At 42.3% G+C, this 21252-nt stretch overlaps 1 protein-coding gene across 3 annotated transcripts in view; it reads right to left on the reverse strand.

Annotated features, from left to right (window-relative positions):
• Positions 1-17796: 17796 nt before the first annotated feature.
• TTC38 (tetratricopeptide repeat domain 38) overlaps positions 17797-21252 on the reverse strand; it is a 39048-nt gene continuing 35592 nt past the window's right edge. For all 3 annotated transcript variants that reach the window (XM_073621903.1, XM_073621900.1, XM_073621901.1), the window contains 2 exons: positions 20091-20164; positions 17797-18054 (listed from right to left, as the gene is read on the reverse strand). In XM_073621903.1, coding sequence (XP_073478004.1) covers positions 17961-18054; positions 20091-20164 — 168 coding nt within the window. In that variant the 3' untranslated portion in view covers positions 17797-17960. The remainder of the gene's footprint in view (positions 18055-20090; positions 20165-21252) is intronic.

A 21252-nucleotide genomic window follows, 5' to 3' on the forward strand; every position in this document is an offset into this window, starting at 1 on the left:
CTCTGTTGTCCTTGTGGAGACCCTGGATACGATCGGCTCTACAAAATGCGGCCCCTCGTAAACCACTTCAACCAACGTTTAGCAGGCTTGTTTACTCCCCATCAAGTTGTCTGTGTTGATGAGTCCCTGATTAAGTTTTCTGGCCGCTTGTCTTTCAAACAGTATCTTCCCAGCAAGTGTGCCAGATACGGGGTCAAGATGTATAAGCTCTGTGACAGGGCCACAGGCTATACATGTAGTTTTATGGTTTACGAGGGAAGAGATAATCATGTAGACCCGACAAACTGCCTTGACTACATAGGAATCACTGGCAAGATTGTGTGGGATTTGGTGTCACCCTTATTCGGAAAGGGGTACCATTTGTATGTGGACAATTATTACACGAGCGTGCCACTTTTTAGTCACTTGTTTGATCATCAGATTGATGCATGTGGCACCGTGCGATCGAATCGCCGGGGCTTTCCCCAGCGGCTTGTAGATTTCCGTCTTAGGCCGGGGGGAGAGAGCACGCTTGAAGTGTAATAACTTGCTCGCTATGAAGTGGAGGGATAATAAGAATGTTTTCGATCTTTCCTCCCTTCATGCAGACATGACAGTCCAAATTCCTACGGCGACTGGTGTGGTGAAACCCCTCTGTGTCCACGAATATAACCAAAATATGGGAGGTGTGGACCTCAACGACCAGTTGTTGGCACCGTACCTAGTTGCCCGTAAGGCCAGATGCTGGTACAAAAAAGTGTCCGTTTATTTATTTCAGTTGGCTTTGCTGAACACTCATGTGCTATACAGAGCTTCAGGATGGACTGGATCCTTCCTTAACTTCTAGGAAGAGATCGTCAGAGCCCTTCTGTTTCCAGACGGTGCTCCACCTCATCTTCCCAATCCAAATGCAGTAAGCCGGCTGCATGAAAGTATGTCCTTCCGAGTACCCCTACCCAGCGAGCCCCCCAAAGAAGGTGCCGTGTCTGCAGCAAGCGTGGATATAGGCGTGACACCCACTATTATTGTCCCTCCTGTCCTGACAATCCTGGTCTTTGCACTGGTTAATGTTTTGAACGCTACCATACACTAGTTGAGTATTAATGTACGTTACAGCACTGCACAGACTAGGACACACTTTCACAGGGTCTCCCAAGATGCCATCGTATTTTGAGAGACCCGAACCTGAAACCGTTGCAGTTACAACCGTTACAGTTACAAAAAAAAAAAAAATGGAAATCAAAAAAATATATAAAATAAAAAAAAAACAAAAATAGTTGTTTTATTTTTCCCTCTCTTCTCTATTGTTCTGCTCTTTTTTACTGTATTCTATTCTGCAATGTTTTATTGTTATTATGTTTTATCATGTTTGCTTTTCAGGTATGTAATTTTTTTATACTTTACTGTTTACTGTGTTTTATTGTTAACCATTTTCTTTTTTTCAGGTACGCCATTCAGCTGCAGCGCGGATTTATTTATCTTGACAGCAACGGCGTTTGCTCCCACGATACATAAAGCTGTGACTCCAGCACTGTAGGAGGCGACTTCACCACCACAGTTAAAAAAAAAAAAAAAAAAAAGAGCATATATGCCAAAGCATGGGGGCAGCAGGGCTGGAGGAGCGATTTGCTCCTAACTTTTGGGCCGGATGCCCCCATGCTTCGGCATATATATATTTTAGGCACAGATTGCGTTAAATGTTTTATTTTTTACAACTTTTTTTTGTATTTGCTTTGCAGGTATGGTATGTCTTACTGCTATACTGTAATGTTACTTTGATTTATTGTTAACCATCATTTGCTTAGCAGGTACGCCATTCAGTTGCAGCGCAGATTTATTTATCTTGACAGCAACAGCATTTGCTCCCACGATAAATAAAGTCATGACTCCAGCGCTGTAGGAGGCGATTTCACCACCACAGTTAAAAAAAAAAAAAAAAGAGCATATATGCCAAAGCATGGGGGCAGCAGGGCTGGAGGAGCGATTTGCTCCTAACTTTTGGTGCGGATGCCCTCATGCTTCGGCCTATATTTTTTAGGCCATTCAGCTGCAGCACTGATTTATTTATTTATCTTGACAGCAACAGCGTTTGCTCCCACGATACATAAAGCCGTTACTCCAGAGCTGTAGGAGGGGATTTCACCACCACAGTTAAAGACAAAATGGTGCATGTATGGCCATCATTAGAAGTGGGTGGATGAAGGGAGGTAATCTAATGGTGGGCATACCCACCGCTCAATATCTTTTTTTCGTTCAGCCCACAGGCTGCATGAAAAAAAGATTACAATATATGCCCAACAAGGACCAGCAACGTACTGGTATGTTGCTGGACTTTGAGTGGTTATACCAGAATGATTGTGCAATAAATTACAAATAAGTAAATACTAAAGCGCTTATGGATTGTGATACGTGGTCATGTGCATCTATGTGTATAGTGCAGTGTATGTATAATTGGTGGACCACGTGCAAAATGGTCGTGAAATATACATGTTGCTCCTCTATTCACACATGCTTCCACATACACCCTCTATTTAAATATAATGAAAAAAGAAAAATAAATAATATTCACATGCAGTAAAACAAAAAAATTATTTTTGTGTAAAAGCTGCACCTTTGGTGAGTGCTCTGATACCACTTGCTAAAATGTTTTTATATATGTGAGGTTAAAGGTGCGCTATGTACTCTAAAAATCTTATGCTGAAGTATAATTAATTAAATATAACGTGCTTAAAATAAATATGTACATACATAGACTTAGAATTGCTTAAATAGTAATTATAGATCCAAGGAACAATCTTGCAGTTTTGCACGAGATTTTTAGAGTACATAGCGCACCTTTTACCTCACATATATAAAAAATTATTTATATTTCAGCAGAAGATTTTTAGAGTACATAGCGCACCTTTAACCCCTTATATATACCAGAATGATGCCTGTGGGTTTAGGTATCATCTTGGTATCATTCTTTTCAGCCAGCGGTCGGCTTTCATGCAAAAGCAATCCTAGCGGCTAATTAGCCCCTAGACTGCTTTTACAAGCAGTGGGAGCAAATGTCCCCCACCCACCATCTTCCATGGTTTTCCCTAGCTCTCCTGTCCCAACAGGGAACCTGAGAGTCTTCCATGGTTTTCTCTAGCTCTCCTGTCCCAACAGGGAACCTGAGAGTGGAGCTGGCGATTCCGCCAGCTGACCATAGAGCCGATCAGAGACCATAACGGCTCCAATCATCTCAATGGCCTAAGAAACAGGAAGCTACGAGCATTTCATAACTTAGATTTCGCCGGATGTAAACAGAACCATTGGGAAATTGGGAAAGCATTTTATCACACCGATCTTGGTGTGGTCAGATGCTTTGAGGGCAGAGGAGAGATCTAGGATCTAATAGACCCCATTTTTTCAAAAAAAGAGTACCTGTCACTACCCATTGCAACAATAACACCTATGGATTATCTTTCACACATGAAAGTAATCAGATTTCCTTAGCTGTCCTTGATTTAGAACTCCGAAATGATGGCCATGAAATATACGCTAAGAATTACACCAAGCCCACCAGTGGCAATTCATATCTCCATTTCAAAAGCTGCCATTATCCACCATGGATAAAAAATATCCCTAAAGGTCAATTTTGTCGACTTAGACAAAATTGTACTAGAGATGTCGACTACATCGAATCCAGTGTTCATCTCAAAAATACATTTTCAGAGAAAGAATACCTAGAAGGTTTAGTTGAAAAAGCCTATGAATTATACCTTCATGGGAAACCTCCACGTAATAATCCTTCCCCCACAGACCGTCCCATCCGATTCATCACAACTTTCCATTCCCAACACAAAAAGATGGAGAAGATCCTGTTGAAACATTGGGACATCCTTCAACAGGACCCCCACCTCAAATCCAATCTCCCCACACACCCACATGTCACTTATCGCAGAGTTTCTAATCTCAAAAACAAAACTGCCCCCAGCAAATTGAAAACCACTCCTACCTTCCCGCCCATCATTCCGCTTATCCCTCTGGTAGGGATGTACCAATGCCGCAAAAAACTTTGTAAAACGTGCCACTTTGTTCAACATGGCCAAAAATCTTTCTCCACCAAAGGCCACACTTACTTTCTGAAAGATTTTTTTCAATTGTTCATCTGACCATGTGGTGTATGGTCTGGCCTCATATATGTTGGCCGTACCATCCGGCCCCTTAGACAGCAGTTTGGGGAGCATAGGAGGTACATTGAGGGTTGTACGGACCCCCACGGTGTGCCCAGACACTTCGCCATGGCCCACAAGGTTTCTACCCTTGGGTTATCTGTTTGGGTCATAGAACAGATCCCTAGGTCTCTCCGCCCGCCGAAAGGTTCAAAAAATTGTGTGCGAGGGAGACCTATTGGATCTACAGTTTGGATGTCCTCTCGCCTGGACGCATCAATGAGTGTATCCATACATCTGCTATCCTGTGATGCCCATACGTGTATGCTCATGTAATTTATTATGTTCATCTATGGGTATATTGTAAACGCATAATATGACTATATGTGCGCGTATATATGCGCGTGCATATATAATAATTTTCCTTCCCCCACTGCGATCTTGTTTTGGTTCCGTATCTTTCATATATAAATATATAAATATATATATATATTTTTTTTTTGTATATCTGTGCTTTGTTTTTCTTCCCCCAGTTTTTTTTCCCTCCCCCTTGTCTCCTTTCCCCTCTGTTTTACATTCTTCCTTTTCTTATATACCATAGTCACCCCCAGCCATTTTCTGTAATCTACACATACATTTATGCATATCGCATTTTATGTGTATATATACATATAATACAATATAATCATACTACTTTTTAGTGGTACCCCCCCCCCCATTTCAGTTATACATTATTTTATCTATACCCCTTTATTTATTGGAATTTCAATCTTAATTGCTCGACATTATGCTGCCTCTATTGTATTTTATGGTCGCAATTTGTGATCCTATTTGTCTCATTTTATCCACTACCACTTTTAATCATGCCCCCTTCTACTCTTCTTTTCTTTGTCTTCCTAATTTTCTCTCTACCTTCTCCTCTTCGTTCACATGCCCCCTGTTATTGCTGACAGTTCCACGTACAGCTTTCTCTCTTGGCCACTCCTCCCTTCCCCACTCCCTCCCATATATTTCCCTCACAGCCCCTTGCCAATCAGCTTGACAAAGGAGCGCAGCCGTCACGTCACTCACGGCCAGCCAGCTCAGGAAACGCGTCGCATACTGTGTGACGTCATCATCCCTCGCCTGGAACACTGTCTGCTCCCCAAACCTCGTTCTGGTATTCCTTCCTCGCTGTCGGCCGTCTTACATCCAGCGCTTCTGGAACCAGCTAGAGGACACACATCCACGGCTGGGAGAGAGATTGACCTCACGGACCCCCTTGATTGCCTTGGGAATTTTTTGTGCCTGAACATTTCTTCTAAAATGTGAGTGCAAACTATGTTGTTGCCTTTTTATTAAAAGTTGTTTTAAAGTCTGCACCCAGAGGCGCCTCCGTTTCCTTGTTTTTCAGGGATATTTACATTCCCTGAGATAACAATAAAAATTATAAAAAAAAAAAAAAAAAAATGAAAAGGAACAGTTTAAAAATAAAATACAAAAGCAAAATAAATAATTTAAAAAAGCACCTCTAGCACCCTTGTCCCCCCCTGCTCTCACACAAAGGTGAACGCAAGCGTTGGTCTGGCGTCATATGTAAACAGCAATTGCACCTTGCACGTGAGGTATCACCGTGAAGGTCAGATCGAGGGCAGTAATTTTAACAGTAGACCTCCTCTGTAAATCTAAAGTGGTAACCTGTAAAGGCTTTTAAAAATGTATGTAGTTTGTTGCCGCTGCACGTTTGTGCGCAATTTTAAAGCATGTCGTGTTTGGTATCCATGTGCTCGGCCTAAGATCATCTTTTTTATTTCATCAAACATTTGGGAAATATAGTGCGTTTAGTGCATTAAAATAAAAAAAAAAAAAGGTGTGTTTTTAAAAAAAAAAAAAAAAGCGTTTGAAAAATCGCTGCGCAAATACTGTGTGAAAAAAAAATGAAACACCCACCATTTTAATCTGTAGGGCCTTTGCAAATAAGGGGGGGGGGGGTTCTGCTATCTTGGCATTTTATGGCCTTCAAAACTGTGATCGGTAGTGAGGATGAAATCAAAAATGTACGCCCTTAGAAATCCTGAGGGCAGTGATTGGTTTTCGGGGCCCTGTACACGGCTAGGCTCCCAAAAAGTCCCACACATGTGGTATCCCTGTACTCAGGAGAAGCAGCAGAATGTATTTTGGGGTGTAATTTCACATATGCCCATGGCATGTTTGAGCAACATATCATTTGGTGACAACTTTGTGCAAAAAAAAAAAAAAAAAAGTTTGTCATTTTTCCGCAACTTGTGGCAAAATATAAAATATTCCATGGACTCAACATGCCTCTCACCAAATAGCTTGGGGTGTCTACTTTCCAAAATGGGGTCATTGGGGGGGGGGGGGGTTGTGCCATCTTGGCATTTTATGGCCTTCAAAACTGTGATAGGTAGTGAGGAGAGAAATCAAAAATTTACGCCCTATCGCTCCTACGTCAAGAGACACTAACTAAACCATTATCCAGAATTTACAAGGCTCTGCAGCCTACATCATGGTTTGGAGAGACTTCATGACTTCTGGGTGTTGGAGCTGCTGGAGCTGGATGGGGAGGACTGGGAAGATGTCTGGGACTCCCCCTTTAGACACTTGGTTTCTTCTAGAGATGGGTTGATCCAGTTTAAAATATTACACAAGTTTTATTATACTCCATACAGGCTTCACAAAATATACCCAGACTGCACGTCGCAGTGTTGGCGCTGTTGAGCTGACTCTGCGGGTTTCATACACATGATCTGGTCATGCCCCAAAGTGCAGCATTACTGGTCATTAATTATAACCTTCATCACTAAATTGACCACAATCCCTATACCCCAAAAGATAGATTTGCCTGCTTGGCGGATGCTCTTGCCCCTTCGAGGGCAGTTCGTACACTACTAAGACTGCTTCTTTTCTTTGCCAGGAAACTCATTATACTCAAGTGGAGATCTCCCACGTCTGCCCTTACCCTAAATGCATGAAAATCATTAGTCAATCTTGCAGTACCCTTATATAAAAGAAACATACTCCAGTAGAGGATGTCCTCTAAAGTTTCAAAAGGTTTGGAACATATGGCTAGAGTCTGAAACGACAACTGTAGAACAAGAAGACCCTTTAGGACTACCGGTCTGATCTAAATTTATATATGAGATGGTTCCTCTCCCAGGGGTGCATTTTGACCACATGCCTATAACCACCCACTTGTTGTAGACTTTTTCTTGACTGATGCCGGTCGTATATCACATATTTATGTAAATTGCTGAGCATTACACTTATCCTGTTAATTTTAGCAGCAAGCTACGGGGTTGTTTTGTTGTCTGTTCACTAGGTTAGGCTAGTAGTTAAGGTATGATATGCCTTGCCCAATGTTTTATACACCTTGAGCTGGGATATGCCTAGAGGCTCGGTTATGTAATTTTTCTTTTTCTGAAATAAATAAAAAGAATTTATAAAAAAAAAATTAAAATTTACGCCCTTAGAAATCCTGAAGGCGGTGCTTGGTTTTCAGGGCCCCGTACGCGGCTAGGCTCCCAAAAAGTCTCACACATCTGGTATCCCATACTCAGGAGAAGCAGCAGAATGTATTTTGGGGTGTAATTCCACATATGCCCATGGCATGTGTGAGCAATATATCATTTAGTGACAACTTTGTGCAAAAAAAAAAAAAAAAAATTGTCATTTTCCTGCAACTTGTGCAAAATATAAAATATTCCATGGACTCGACATGCCTCTCAGAAAATAGCTTGGGGTGTCTACTTTCCAAAATGGGGTCATTGGGGGGGGGGGGGGGGGTTGTGCCATCTTGGCATTTTATGGACTTCAAAACAGTGATAGGTAGTGAGGAGTGAAATCAAAAATGTATGCCCTTAGAAATCCTGAAGGCGGTGATTGGTTTTCGGGGCCCCGTACGTGGCTAGGCTCCCAAAAAGTCCCACACATGTGATATCCCCGTACTCAGGAGAAGCAGCAAAATGTATTTTGGGGTGCAATTCCACATATAACCATGGCATGTGTGAGCAATATATCATTTAGTGACAACTTTTTGTAAAAAAATGTTTTTTTTTTTTTTTTTCATTATTCAATCACTTGGGACAAAAAAATTTAATATTCAATGGGCTCAACATGCCTCTCAGCAATTTCCTTGGGGTGTTTACTTTCCAAAATGGGGTAATGGGGGGGGGAGAGTTTGTACTGCCCTGCCATTTTAGCACCTCACGAAATGAGATAGGCAGTCAAACTAAAAGCTGTGTGAATTCCAGAAAATGTACCCTATTTTGTAGACGCTATAACTTTTGCGCAAACCAATAAATATACGCTTATTGACATTTTTTTTTTTACCATAGACATGTGACTGAATACATTTTGGCCTAAATGTATGACTAAAATTGAGTTTATTGGATTTTTCTTATAACAAAAAGTAGAAAATATTTTTTTTTCAAAATTTTCAGTCTTTTTCCGTTTATATCACAAAAAATAAAAATCGTAGAGGCAATCAAATACCATCAAAAGAAAGCTCTATTTGTGTGAACAAAAGGATGCAAATTTTGTTTGGGTACAGCATTGCATGACCGCGCAATTACCAATTAAACAGCGCAGTGCCAAATTGTAAAAAATCCTCTGGTCTTTAGGCAGCCAAATGGTCTGGGGCTTAAGTGGTTAAAAGGTTTGTTTATGTTAAAAAAATAATGTTTTAAAATATTTGTTTACATTTATTTACAAGAGTGTGTCTGTGTGTATATATATATATATATATTATATATATACATACACACACACACACACACACACACACAGTGGGGACGGAAAGTATTCAGACCCCCTTAAATTTTTCACTCTTTGTTATATTGCAGCCATTTTCTAAAATTATTTAAGTTCATTTTTTTTCCTCATTAATGTACACACAGCACCCCATATTGACAGAAAAACACAGAATTGTTGACATTTTTGCAGATTTATTAAAAAAAGAAAAACTGAAATATCACATGGTCCTAAGTATTCAGACCCTTTGCTGTGACACTCATATATTTAACTCAGGTGCTGGCCATGTCTTCTGATCATCCTTGAGATGGTTCCACACCTTCATTTGAGTCCAGCTGTGTTTGATTATACTGATTGGACTTGATTAGGAAAGCCACACACCTGTCTATATAAGACCTTACAGCTCACAGTACATGTCAGAACAAATGAGAATCATGAGGTCGAAGGAACTGCCTGAAGAGCTCAGAGACAGAATTGTGGCAAGGCACAGATCTGGCCAAGGTTACAAAAAATTTCTGCTGCACTTAAGGTTCCTAAGAGCACAGTGGCCTCCATAATCCTTAAATGGAAGACGTTTGGGATGACCAGAACCCTTCCTAGAGCTGGCCGTCCGGCCAAACTGAGCTATCGGGGGAGAAGAGCCTTGGTGAGAGAGGTAAAGAAGAATCCAAAGATCACTGTGGCTGAGCTCCAGAGATGCAGTCGGGAGATGGGAGAGAGTTGTAGAAAGTCAACCATCACTGCAGCCCTCCACCAGTCAGGGCTTTATGGCAGAGTGGCCCGACGAAAGCCTCTCCTCAGTGCAAGACGCATGAAAGCCCACATGGTGTTTGCTAAAAAAAACACCTGAAGGACTCCAAGATGATGAGAAATAAGATTCTCTGATCTGAGGAGACCAAGATAGAACTTTTTGGCCTTAATTCTAAGCGGTATGTGTGGAGAAAACCAGGCACTGCTCATCACCTGTCCAATACAGTCCCAACAGTGAAGCATGGTGGTGGCAGCATCATGCTGTGGGGGTGTTTTTCAGCTGCAGGGACAGGACGACTGGTTGCAATCGAGGAAAAGATTAATGCGGCCAAGTACAGGGATACCCTGGACAAAAACCTTCTCCAGAGTGCTTAGGACCTCAGACTGGGCCGAAGGTTTACCTTCCAACAAGACAATGACCCTAAGCACACAGCTAAAATAACGAAGTAGTGGCTTCACAACTCAGTGACTGTTCTTGAATGGCCCAGCCAGAGCCCTGACTTAAACCCAAATGAGCATCTCTGGAGAGACCTAAAAAAATTACTGTCCACCAACATTTACCATCCAACCTGACAGAACTGGAGAGGATCTGCAAGGAGGAATGGCAGAGGATCCCCGAATCCAGGTGTGAAAAACTTGTTGCATCTTTCCCAAAAAGACTCATGGCTGTATTAGATCAAAAGGGTGCTTCTACTAAATACTGAGCAAAGGGTCTGAATACTTAGGACCATGTGATGTTTAAGTTTTTCTTTTTTAATAAATCTGCAAAAATGTCAACAATTCTGTGTTTTTCTGTCAATATGGGGTGCTGTGTGTACCATTAATGAGGAAAAAAAAATGAACTTAAATGATTTTAGCAAATGGCTGCAATATAACAAAGAGTGAAAAGTTTAAGGGGGTCTGAATACTTTACGTCCCCACTGTATATATAAACACACACACACACACATATATACATACATACATACACGTGTGTTTAAGCTTTGGTTTGAGGTGCACACCCTAATGCAATAGGCTGCGCACGCCTATGAATTTAGGGAAGATCTGTAAAGAATAGTGGACCAAAATCCCTCCTGAGATATGTGCAAACCTGGTCACCAACTACAAGAAACTTACTTCTGTGCTTGCCAACAAGGGTTTCTCCATCAAGCACTAAATCATGTTTTGCTGGGGGATTAAATACTTATTTTACTCACTGAACTGCAACTCAATTCATAACATTTGTACCGTGTTTTTTCTGGATTTTTGATTAATATTCTGTCTCTATCATTTAACCCCTTAAGGATCGGAAAATTTTCCCCCTTAATGACCAGGCAATTCTTTGCAATACGGCACTGCGCCGCTTTAACTGACAATTGCACGATCGTGCAACGCTGTACCCAAACAAAATTGACGTTCTTTATTTCCCACAAGTAGAACTTTCTTTTGGTGGTATTTGATCACCTCTTGCGCTATAAACAAAAAAAAAAAAAGACCGTCAATTTTGAAAAAAAAAAAACATTTCAACATTTTTGCTATAATAAATATCCCCCCCAAAAAACGGAAAATTGAATACTCACCTTTCCGTAATTTTCCTTTCCTGGTGCCTACCCATGGCAGCATACCAATGGTTGGTGGCTCCGCCCTCGTCCAACCCACAGGACCACGTAAAAGAGCTACTCCCCCCCCTCAGGTATTCTTGTAACTAGTCTTCAGAACTTTAAGGATTATTGAAGGGAGGGTGTATGCTGCCATGGGTAGGCACCAGGAAAGGAAAATTACGGAAAGGTGAGTATTCAATTTTCCGTTTTCCTGGTGCCTCCCATGGCAGCATACCAATGGTAAATAACTCACTTACTGCAATAATAATTTTTAATGAGTTTACATAACAGACAGTTCTAAGGTCCTTTTCCCAAAGTCTCGGGAGGTGAGGACCGCTGGATCTAGGCTATAGTGCGACATGAAGGTGTTGAAGGAAGACCAACTAGCCGCTCTGCAAATTGTCTCAGGGGAGACCCGAGCCAAAGCTGCCCAAGAAGAAGCCATTCCCCGCGTTGAGTGAGCATTCACCGCAGATGGGACTGAGAGACCACTAGCCAGATATGCCTTTTGAATTAGTTTCATGATCCAGCTGGCCAAGATCGTTTTGGAAGCCGCCATTCCTTTCCTTGTGCCCTTGGGAACAACGAATAGCCGCTGATCCTTGGGTAATTGTTGAGTCAGTTCTAAATAACGCCTCAGGGACCTGGCCACATCCAATTCATGTAGTCTTGAAGAGGTTGGATATTCTCCGAAGGCCGGGAGAACCCATTCTTGACTGAGATGGTAAACTGAGGGTACCTTCGGGACAAACTGGTGAATAGGCTGCAGCACGACCCTGTCTGGGAAAAACGTGACGTAAGGCTCCTGTGCCCCTAGGCCTTGAATTTCTGACACCCTGCGCCCTGATGTGATGGCGATCAGAAAGGTCGTCTTCCAGGTAATATTCTCCAATGAACATACTTCCGTGGGAGCAAAGGGTGGATTGGCCAAGGCATTGAGGACCACTGTCAGATCCCATTGGGGAAAGAGGGCTTTCCTGGGAGGGCACAATCTTAGGACTGCCTTCAGGAAACGGTCTACGATGGGATTTAGTGCCCAGCGTGTGTCCGTTAAGGCTGAAACCTGAACTTTCAGTGTGTTGAGGCCTAAGCCTAAATCTAGGCCCGACTGCAGAAAGAGGGGAATATTTTGGACTCCAGCGGATTGAAATTGCTAGATTCTGCCAGCTGAGTGAATTTTTTCCATACCCTGTAATAGGTGGCATTGGTAGAGGACTACCTGGCTTGTAGTAATGTTTGGATTACCTCATGTGAGCACCCTAAGTCGCCCAGCCTCTTTCGCTCAATTTCCAGACCTTCAAGTCCAGGATTTCTGGATGTGGGTGAAAGAAATTGCCCTGAGATAGGAGGTTGTCCGAGTGGGGAAGCGGAAGTGGGTCGCACAGAGCCAACCTGACTAATAGCGGAAACCACGGTCTCCTTGGCCAGTATGGGATGACCGCCAGGATAGTGACCTTCTCCGATGTCAGGCACTGGAGGAACCTCAGAATCAGAGGAACCGGAGGGAATGCATACCCCTTCTGGAAGTCCCAAGGCTGAATTAGGGCATCCACCCCTGCTGACCTTGGGGATGGAAATCTTGAGAAGAACAGAGGGGTCTTCGCGTTGAACGGGGAGGCAAAAAGATCCCCACTGTTGGCATATCCAGCGAAAAACTTGAGGGTCCAGTGACCATTCGATGTTGTTGCGGAAGGACCTTGAAAGGTGATCGGCTAGCTGGTTCTCGGGGGCTGGGATGTACACAGCCCCCGGAAATTGACCAAATTGCTCTCGGCCCAAGATATAATTGGGGTTACCTCGCTGGTTAGGGACCTGCGGTGTGTCCCTCCTTGGTTTTGAACATAGGCCACTGCTGCTCGGTTGTCCATCTGGAGCTGTATGGACCTGCCCTTGAGAAGTGGAGCTAGATGTAAAATTGCCATCCATGCTGCCCTTAGCTCTAGGATGTTGGAAATCATCCCTTTCGCTGGTTCTGGTAGTGTGCTCCACATCTTAGTTGACTTGCGACCGATGTAAGAACAGACCATGAGATGGGTCCCAGGGAATGATGGGTTAGAAGATTGGGTGGTCTCGTCCACCACCACAGGCTGGCTTTCATGGAAAAGGTGATTAATATTAATTGTTCCAAGTGCTTCCTTCTCCACTGCACCAGAAACCCTGACTGGAAGCCTCGTAGATGCCACCTGGCCCATTTCACCATTGGTATGCAGGATAAAAGGGACCCTAGGAGGCTCAGGCAGTCTGATGCTGGCATGGAGTGGCTGCCTAACGCCTGCTTGACCTTCTGTATCAACTTCGGGATCTTTTCTGGAGGGAGTGACACAGCTTTCTCCGGGGTGTTGAATAAGGCTCCCAGGTATGTCATTTTTTGTGTAGGCGTCAGCTGACTTTTTGAGTAGTTGACAAGCCACCCGAAGCGGGACAAAGTATTCAGGACTAGTTGCACTTGTGTCTCCAGGGTTCCTCTGTGTTGTGACAGAATTAGAATGTCGTCTAAGTAGTGCAAGACCCTGACCCCTTTCTCCCGGAGGGGAGCCAGGATGGCTACCAAAACTTTGGTAAAGGTTCTGGGGGCTGATGAAATTCCAAACGGGAGGCATTGAAACTGGAGGCGCAGGTCGCCCACTTTGAACCTGAGAAAAGGCAGGAAATTGTGGTGGATGGGGATGTGAAGGTACGCATCTTGAAGATCTATAGAGACCATCCAATCCCCTGGCTGCACCGACAGGATGACCATGTTCAGGGATTCCATTTTGAAAAGCTCTACCCGAATGTAATTGTTTAGCCTCTTCAGATCCAGTACAAGTCTCCAACCGCCTGATTTTTTTGGTACTAAAAAGATTGGGGAATAGAATCCCGAGTACCTCTCTGAGTCCGGTACCGGCAGAACTGACTGTTGGTGAAGAAGTATTTGGATATATTGAAAGAGGACCTGCTTCTTTTCCTTGGAGGTCGGAATCTTGGTGGGCTGGAAAGAAAAGGGTGGAGGACGGCTTTTGAATTTCCAGAAATGTCCTCGCACAACCGTGGAGATTGCCCATGGATCTGTGCAATTTTCCAAACAAACCTGGGCAAAAGACCTGAATCTTGATCCTACTGGACCAGTTTGGGTGGGTAAGGAGTCAAAAGGACTTCTGGCTCTCAACCGCTGAAGTTGAAGCTTTTGGTTTCCCCAACTTAAGAAAAGTGGCTTGTGAGCCCTTCCAGCCTCTCCTGTATTCCTTACCGGGACGGTATGTTCTGGCATCTCTAGATCTCTGCTGGGTGATTGGACGTGAAGCAAATCTCCTTTTTCTATCTCTATCTTGGGGAATGAGGCCACTCTTGCCACCTGTGACTCTGGTAATGGCAGTATCCATTTTCTCCCTGAACAGGGCCTTACCATCGAACAGGATGCAGCACCAGGACTGTTTTGAGGATGGGTCTGCTGACCATGGCTTTAACCACAATGCCCTTCTGGCTGCGATGGAGTATACCATGGCTCTGGAGGAACATCTCAGGATATCAATGACTGCTTCTGCCATAAAATCAGAGGCTAGCTTCAACTCATCCAGTGCTCTGATGATTTCGTCTGTACCCAAATCCCATCTGAGGGCTGTCTCGACATTTTCTGACCATACTCTGGTGGCTCTGGAGATTGAAGATAGCGCCACTGCTGGTTTGCAGGCTCCCCCTGATGCCTGATAAACTTTTTTAAGATCTGAGTCTATCCTGCAATCTAGGGGGTCTCTGAAGGAGACTGCATCCTCTAAGGGCAATGTTGTGTTCCTGGCTAATCTCATGACCGACGCATCCACAGTCGGCACAGAATCAAAGAGCTGAGCATCTGCCTCAGCCAGTGGATAAAGCTTCAGAAAACGATTGTATGTGACTGGCCTCTTGTCCACTTTCCGCCATTCGTCCGTAACTACTTCCTTAATTTCGTCTATTAGGGGTAAGTTTGAGACCTTCTTTGTCCGGTGAGGGAAATATTTTTTAGTTTTGGACGGAGGTTCTGAATCTTCCTCCCACTGAATTGCATCCTTGACAACGATAACAAATGGATCTACTAAAGCAAAATCAAATGATGATGAACTATCTTCGGGTGTAATGGATTCATCCTCCGAATTGGCTTCCGAATTGGGTTGGAGCAAAGGCGTCTCCACCACTCTCTCCTCCACCGATGGGATCGGTTGATCTTGGGAAAAGGCTAGTTCCCGGATGGAGTCTTTAATCAAATCTTTGATTGACTCTATGGATCCTTGCTTATCCGCTGTGGCTTCAAGGAGGCACTGACCACATACCAATTTTTTCGGGAGGGCTTGTTTTCCACAGACCCAGCAGGCCTTCTTCCCAGGATCCAATGACCTGCCCCGGGAGCCATGCCTGCTTGAGGAGCGCTGGGGAGACTTCCGACTGCTGTGGGAAGCATGCGCAGAAGATGAGTGTGAATGGCCAGACCTTCTGTGACCTCCTGATCTATCAGCAGAATCTCTGTGGGAAGATCTGCGTGATGTTTCTCGGTGCGGGCTGTGGAAATAAAAAGAGTAATAAAGGATATTTCCATATGCCCCTGAATGCTCTTTTAAAAGAAGAAACTTACCTGCTTGTTGCAGCCCTTACCTAGTGGTATGTTGAGGATCTTTCTTTGAATGCGGCCGTAAGACGTCAGAGACAGCTAAGGTGTAAAGTGATGCAATGAAAATATATATACCCAAATACATTTATCCTACATATATATATATATATATATATATATATATATATATATATATATATATATATATATATATACACATACATATACATACACACACATACATACATACATACATACACACACACACACACACACACACCCCCAAAAGAACTCCCACCTTGGCCAGGCTCCATCCTTAGGTCAGTAGGGGAAAGAGTGGCGAAGACACTAGGAGATGTTTTCCCTCTGACAGCCTAGTTCAAGTGCTATCCCAGGCTGCTTAAATAGAGAAACCTGATAGGGTCTACCAAGATGGCCGCCGTTAAGCCTCAAAAGGTTACCGCGCATGCGCCGAGTGTTCCCCCGAGGTGACGAAAGTGCACTCAGAGGCGCGCGCGAAGCATCCACATCCACCGAGGGGGGGGGGGGGGGGGGGCGGGAAGCAGAGGCTGACACAGGAACCAGCTGTGAGGAGCTGCTAATAGGTCCGGGAGGCACGCTATGGCAGGGAGAGCGGACCAGCCTGGATGGAGGTAAAGACAGGCATTTAGCACTGGAGAGCCTATAAGGTACCTCAGGTATAATCAGCCCTGGAGACAGAGGAGAGATCAATGCTCCTGGGTCTCTGCATATGTCCCAAAAAGATCCACAGAAAAACGGCTCCCATTCTTATATGGTGCATTTAGCAACCCAAGACATGGGACTCCATACTGCAGGAGAGCATGAACCTGCAATGGTCGCACCATAAGTCAGTGAGGTAGGGCTGGCTGTGATCCTGCAAGGATGAGGACAGGAAAAAAAGAATACTTGGAGGGGAGTAGCTCTTTTTTTTTATAGTTACGTGGTCCTGTGGGTTGGACGAGGGCGGAGCCACCAACCATTGGTATGCTGCCATGGGAGGCACCAGGAAAACAAATTTCGTCAGTTTAGGCCAATATGTATTCTTATTACATATTTTTGGAATAAATAAATAAATAAATAAATCAAATCGCAATAAGCTTTTATATTGATTGGTTTGCTCAAACGTTATAGTGCTTACAAAATAGGTTTATGGAATTTTTATTATTCTTTTTTTACTAGTAAATATGGCGGTGATCAGTGATTTTTAGCGGGACTGCGATATTGCGGCAGACAGATGAGACACTTTTGACACTTTTTTGGGACCACTGACATTCATACAGAGATCAGTTCTATAAAAATGCATATAAAGATCACAGAGAAGGGGTAAACACTAGTGGTAATCAAGGGGTTAAATGTGTTCCCTGGGTTTTTTTCAAACTGTGGGGGCAGTGTAGTGACTGGTGGAGGAGAGAGATCGCCGTTTCTAATCACTAGGAACAGACGATCACTCTCTACTCCCCTGTCAGAATGGGGATCTGTCTGTTTACATTGACAGATCCTCCTTTTGGCTCTCTGTGAAGCGATACTCGCCGGCATCAGCTCCGTCACCCTGCAGCGGCGCACGTGCCCGCTATAGCGGTTTAAAGGGCCGACAAACATCTACGGAGATTTGCGGGAACAAGCCAACCTGCCGCAGTATAATGAAGACGGCTGGTCGGCAAGTGGTTAAAATACATCTATGATAAAACTGATAGACCCTTAATTTCTTTGTAAGTGCCAAACTTACTAAATCTGCAGGGGATCAAATATTTTTTTTGCCCAATGTATGTCCAGGTAAAGCAAGATATCACTATAGGCTGCAATAAGTACATGGCCCAATTGTGTCATTCATTTTCTGGTGGCACCCAGGACTTTGGTGTGCATTCTATATTTATTCCTACAAATAATCCACTAGGGGTGGTGACATTGTTCTCCCAAATCCTGAAAAATCAAACCTTTTCTCATTTAATGTAAGGCAAGGTGACGTTCCTTTAGTTTTTGGTAGAATCAAATTTAAAAATGAACCCAAAAATTGAAATAGTGCAAATCGCGCCTTTTTAGATCATACACAATTACAAAACAAAACATATTTACATTTCATTTTGGGTTTTGATATTTATAACTGATCAATTAAGTCATTTGATTTGTGTTCTGGTTAATAGAAATAGCTCCTGATGTATGAAAAGTCCAGGTAGACAGGTTCTATGCCATGTTGTGGACTGCAGCTGTCTTCCTTAAAAGTCGCTCTGTCATAGGGGAATTCGGTCTCAGGGCATCTCTTTCAAGTAAAAGGCATCTATATAATAAAAATAACCTGATTAGGAAGATAAAAAATTTAGAGAGAATCTTTAGACCCATTACAAAAAGAGGTGCAAAGAAGAACTGCAATGTGTAGGAACCAATAATGTAGCAGCAATAAAGATACAGCTTACTGCTGTGAGAGCCAGTCAATATGGATTACAGTACCATGCCTTACTAAAGGATCATTCCACCCAAAACATATTTCAGTTTCTCAGAGGTGCTGGAAAGTTAAAGCGTATGTGAATGCATGCCTGTAGGTTTTGAATCGTTACTGATTTACAAGAAACTTAGTAATAGTTTTTTGGTTATCAATTTTATCTATACACAACATGTTTTAATGTATAATGAGACATCTGATTTCATTGTTCTGTGGGAAGTTGTGAACATCTGGTCTCTCTATTCTGTGGTGTGGCTCAAACCAGTTTTGACAAATTTTTGGGCTGCTATATACAGTATATAGCGGGACGACAAAAGGCTATTGGAGTTCTTTCTGGATATTAAGAAATATGCCTGAAACAAGGGCAGACAGGACCATCGCCTCCAGGAACTTCCAATGAAGCTGCGGACTCCCCTCGGATTGAACATGCTTTATTTATCTAGATTTTATCATCTGTAATACGTCTTTAAACCAAGTTAATTAAATTCCTTTTATTAATATACTTCTGATTTGTCTGAAATTATTGCACTATATCCACAAATCTGAAAGGATAAACATAAGAGCTTGGAAGTAATAAAGTTTAACCCTTTATTACTGATGACGTTGCAACAAAAGAAGCATAAAAACATGCTCTAATAGCATACAAAAACACCAGTATTATAGCAAAATAGTTTCTTTATCACCCCACTTATGTCACTGTCACGTTAATACCGTGCCTCTGAGCTGGACCGTGTGTACCTGGACAAGGTTGAAGCCACAGTTCTGGACAGTGAGGCTCCCCACTCTCATGTTCTTTGCAGTAGTGACAGCATTAAACCAGACAGGAGCCTCAGTAAAAATGCTTGTATATTTCAATTAAATTAATTGCTACATGCAAACATAATGTGTAAAAAAAATAAAAAAAAATACTGATCACTTACCTAGAGTAGTACAATGTTACTATGGAAACATTATATTGCTCTGATGAAAGTGTGTTTAAAAAAAAAAAAAAAAATCTTAAAGAATAGAAAATCCAAAAAAAAAAAAAAAAAAAAAAAAAGATTTATTTATTTTTTTCCGTAGTGTCACCAGTCAGTGTCCCTGATCACTGCCACACTAGTTATATGACAATGCTGTACTGGACTGGTGACCATGACAAACTTTTTTTTTATAAAATTTATTTATGACAGAAAATTACAACTTAAGAAAAACTTGCCATGCCTCTTACTAAATACCTTGGACTGTCTACATTCCAAAAAGGGGTCATTTGGTGGGAATTTGTACTGTCCTGGCATTTTTGGCCTTCAAAAAATGAGACGGGCCGTCAGTACATCAGGACTGATCAATTTTCAGATATATACCATAGTTTGCTATAAATTTCCTACAGAATAAATAATTACACTGATTTGGGTTATTTTCACAAAAGAAATGTAACAGAATATATTTTGGCTGAAATTTGGGAAGAACAAATATTTATTAGCAAAATTTTATAACAGAAACAAAGAAAAATGCATTTTTTTCAAAATTTTCTGTCTTTTTTGTTGATTTAGCAAAAAATAAAAAATCCAGTGGTGATTAAATACCACCAAAAGAAAGCTCTGTGTGAACAAATTGATAACAATTTACTTTGGATACAGTGTTACATGACCGCGCAACTGTCATTCAAAATGTGACAGTGCTGAAAGCTGAAGACTGGCCTAGGCAGGAAGGGGGAAAAAGTGCCCGGTATTGAAGTGGTTAAATATCACAAACCATAGCTCTATCTTAAAAAAAATGATAAAAAAATTCTTGTGGGTTGAATGACAAAACATGAAAAATGGCCTTATAATGAAGGGCAGGCTGGTACTCAAGTGGTTAAGCTAGTCTAGTTCTGCAATTAAACATAATCCACATACCGTGCTAAATTCTGATGTGACCTGGATCTGCTGTTCATTGCTGCACGTATAAGAACTTGACTAAAGAGGTCTCTCTGAAGATTAGAACACACATACACAAAATAAATATTTGATAGGTAAACCAAGTACAGTGAAACATGAAACCTTAAAATGACAAGCAAGCCATCGAGGGGAATATCACACTTGGGAAATAGCACAGCGTCTACCCCATAATACCTCCCCTCTTGTTCTGGTGACAACTGTAAGGCCTTTTAACACTTGTGCGTTGTAGTGACGCAAATTAAAACGTGCACATTATCGCAATGCACCTGCTCTGTGTACAGTGCTTTGTGGCATCAATGATTTTGAATAGCCCTCCAATGTACTATATGATAGAGGGCAACACACAATGTAGTGCACCACGGTGCACATACCATGGGCTGTAGTGTGCTGGTTTGCAAAGAAAAACAGTTGTGTGTTTATTTGGTCTTTAGTTTCTGTCTTGTGACAATGGCAACCAGGACAAATAGCAAGGGTTATGCTACATAAAGGGGACAACAGACATCAGTACAAAATTTGACAGATGCCAAAAGTTGTGGGGCCATGAAGCCCCCACCCCTCCCATAAAAGCTCAACCCTTTCCCTTTCATACCCAATGGAACCAAGAAGGAATACCATAGTTACATATACAGTGGATATAAGAAGTCTACACACCCCTGGTAAAAAGTCAGTTTTCTATGAAGTAAAAAAAAAAAAAATGAGACAAAGATAAATCATTTCAGAACTTTTTCCACCTTTAAATGTGATCTATGAACTGAAAACTCAATTGAACAACAACATGAAATCTTTTAGGTGAAAGGAAGTAAAAAAAAAAAAACTAAAATAATATGCTTCCATAAGTGTGCACACCCTTAAACTAATACTTTGTTGAAGCACCTTTTGATTTTATTACAGCACTCAGTCTTTTTGGCTAAGAGTCTACCAGCATGGCACATGTTGGCAATATTTGCCCTCTCTTCTTTGCATAAACATTCCAAATCTATCAGATTGCGAGGGCATCTCCTGTGCACAGCCCTCTTCAGACCACCCCACAGATTTTCAAATCGGAAGTCTGGGCTCTGGCTGGACCATTCCAAAACTTTATTCTTCTTCTGGTGAAGCCATTGCTTTGTTGATTTGGATG

Source organism: Aquarana catesbeiana, linkage group LG03 (assembly GCF_042186555.1).
Source record: "Aquarana catesbeiana isolate 2022-GZ linkage group LG03, ASM4218655v1, whole genome shotgun sequence".
Lineage (NCBI taxonomy): Eukaryota > Metazoa > Chordata > Amphibia > Anura > Ranidae > Aquarana > Aquarana catesbeiana.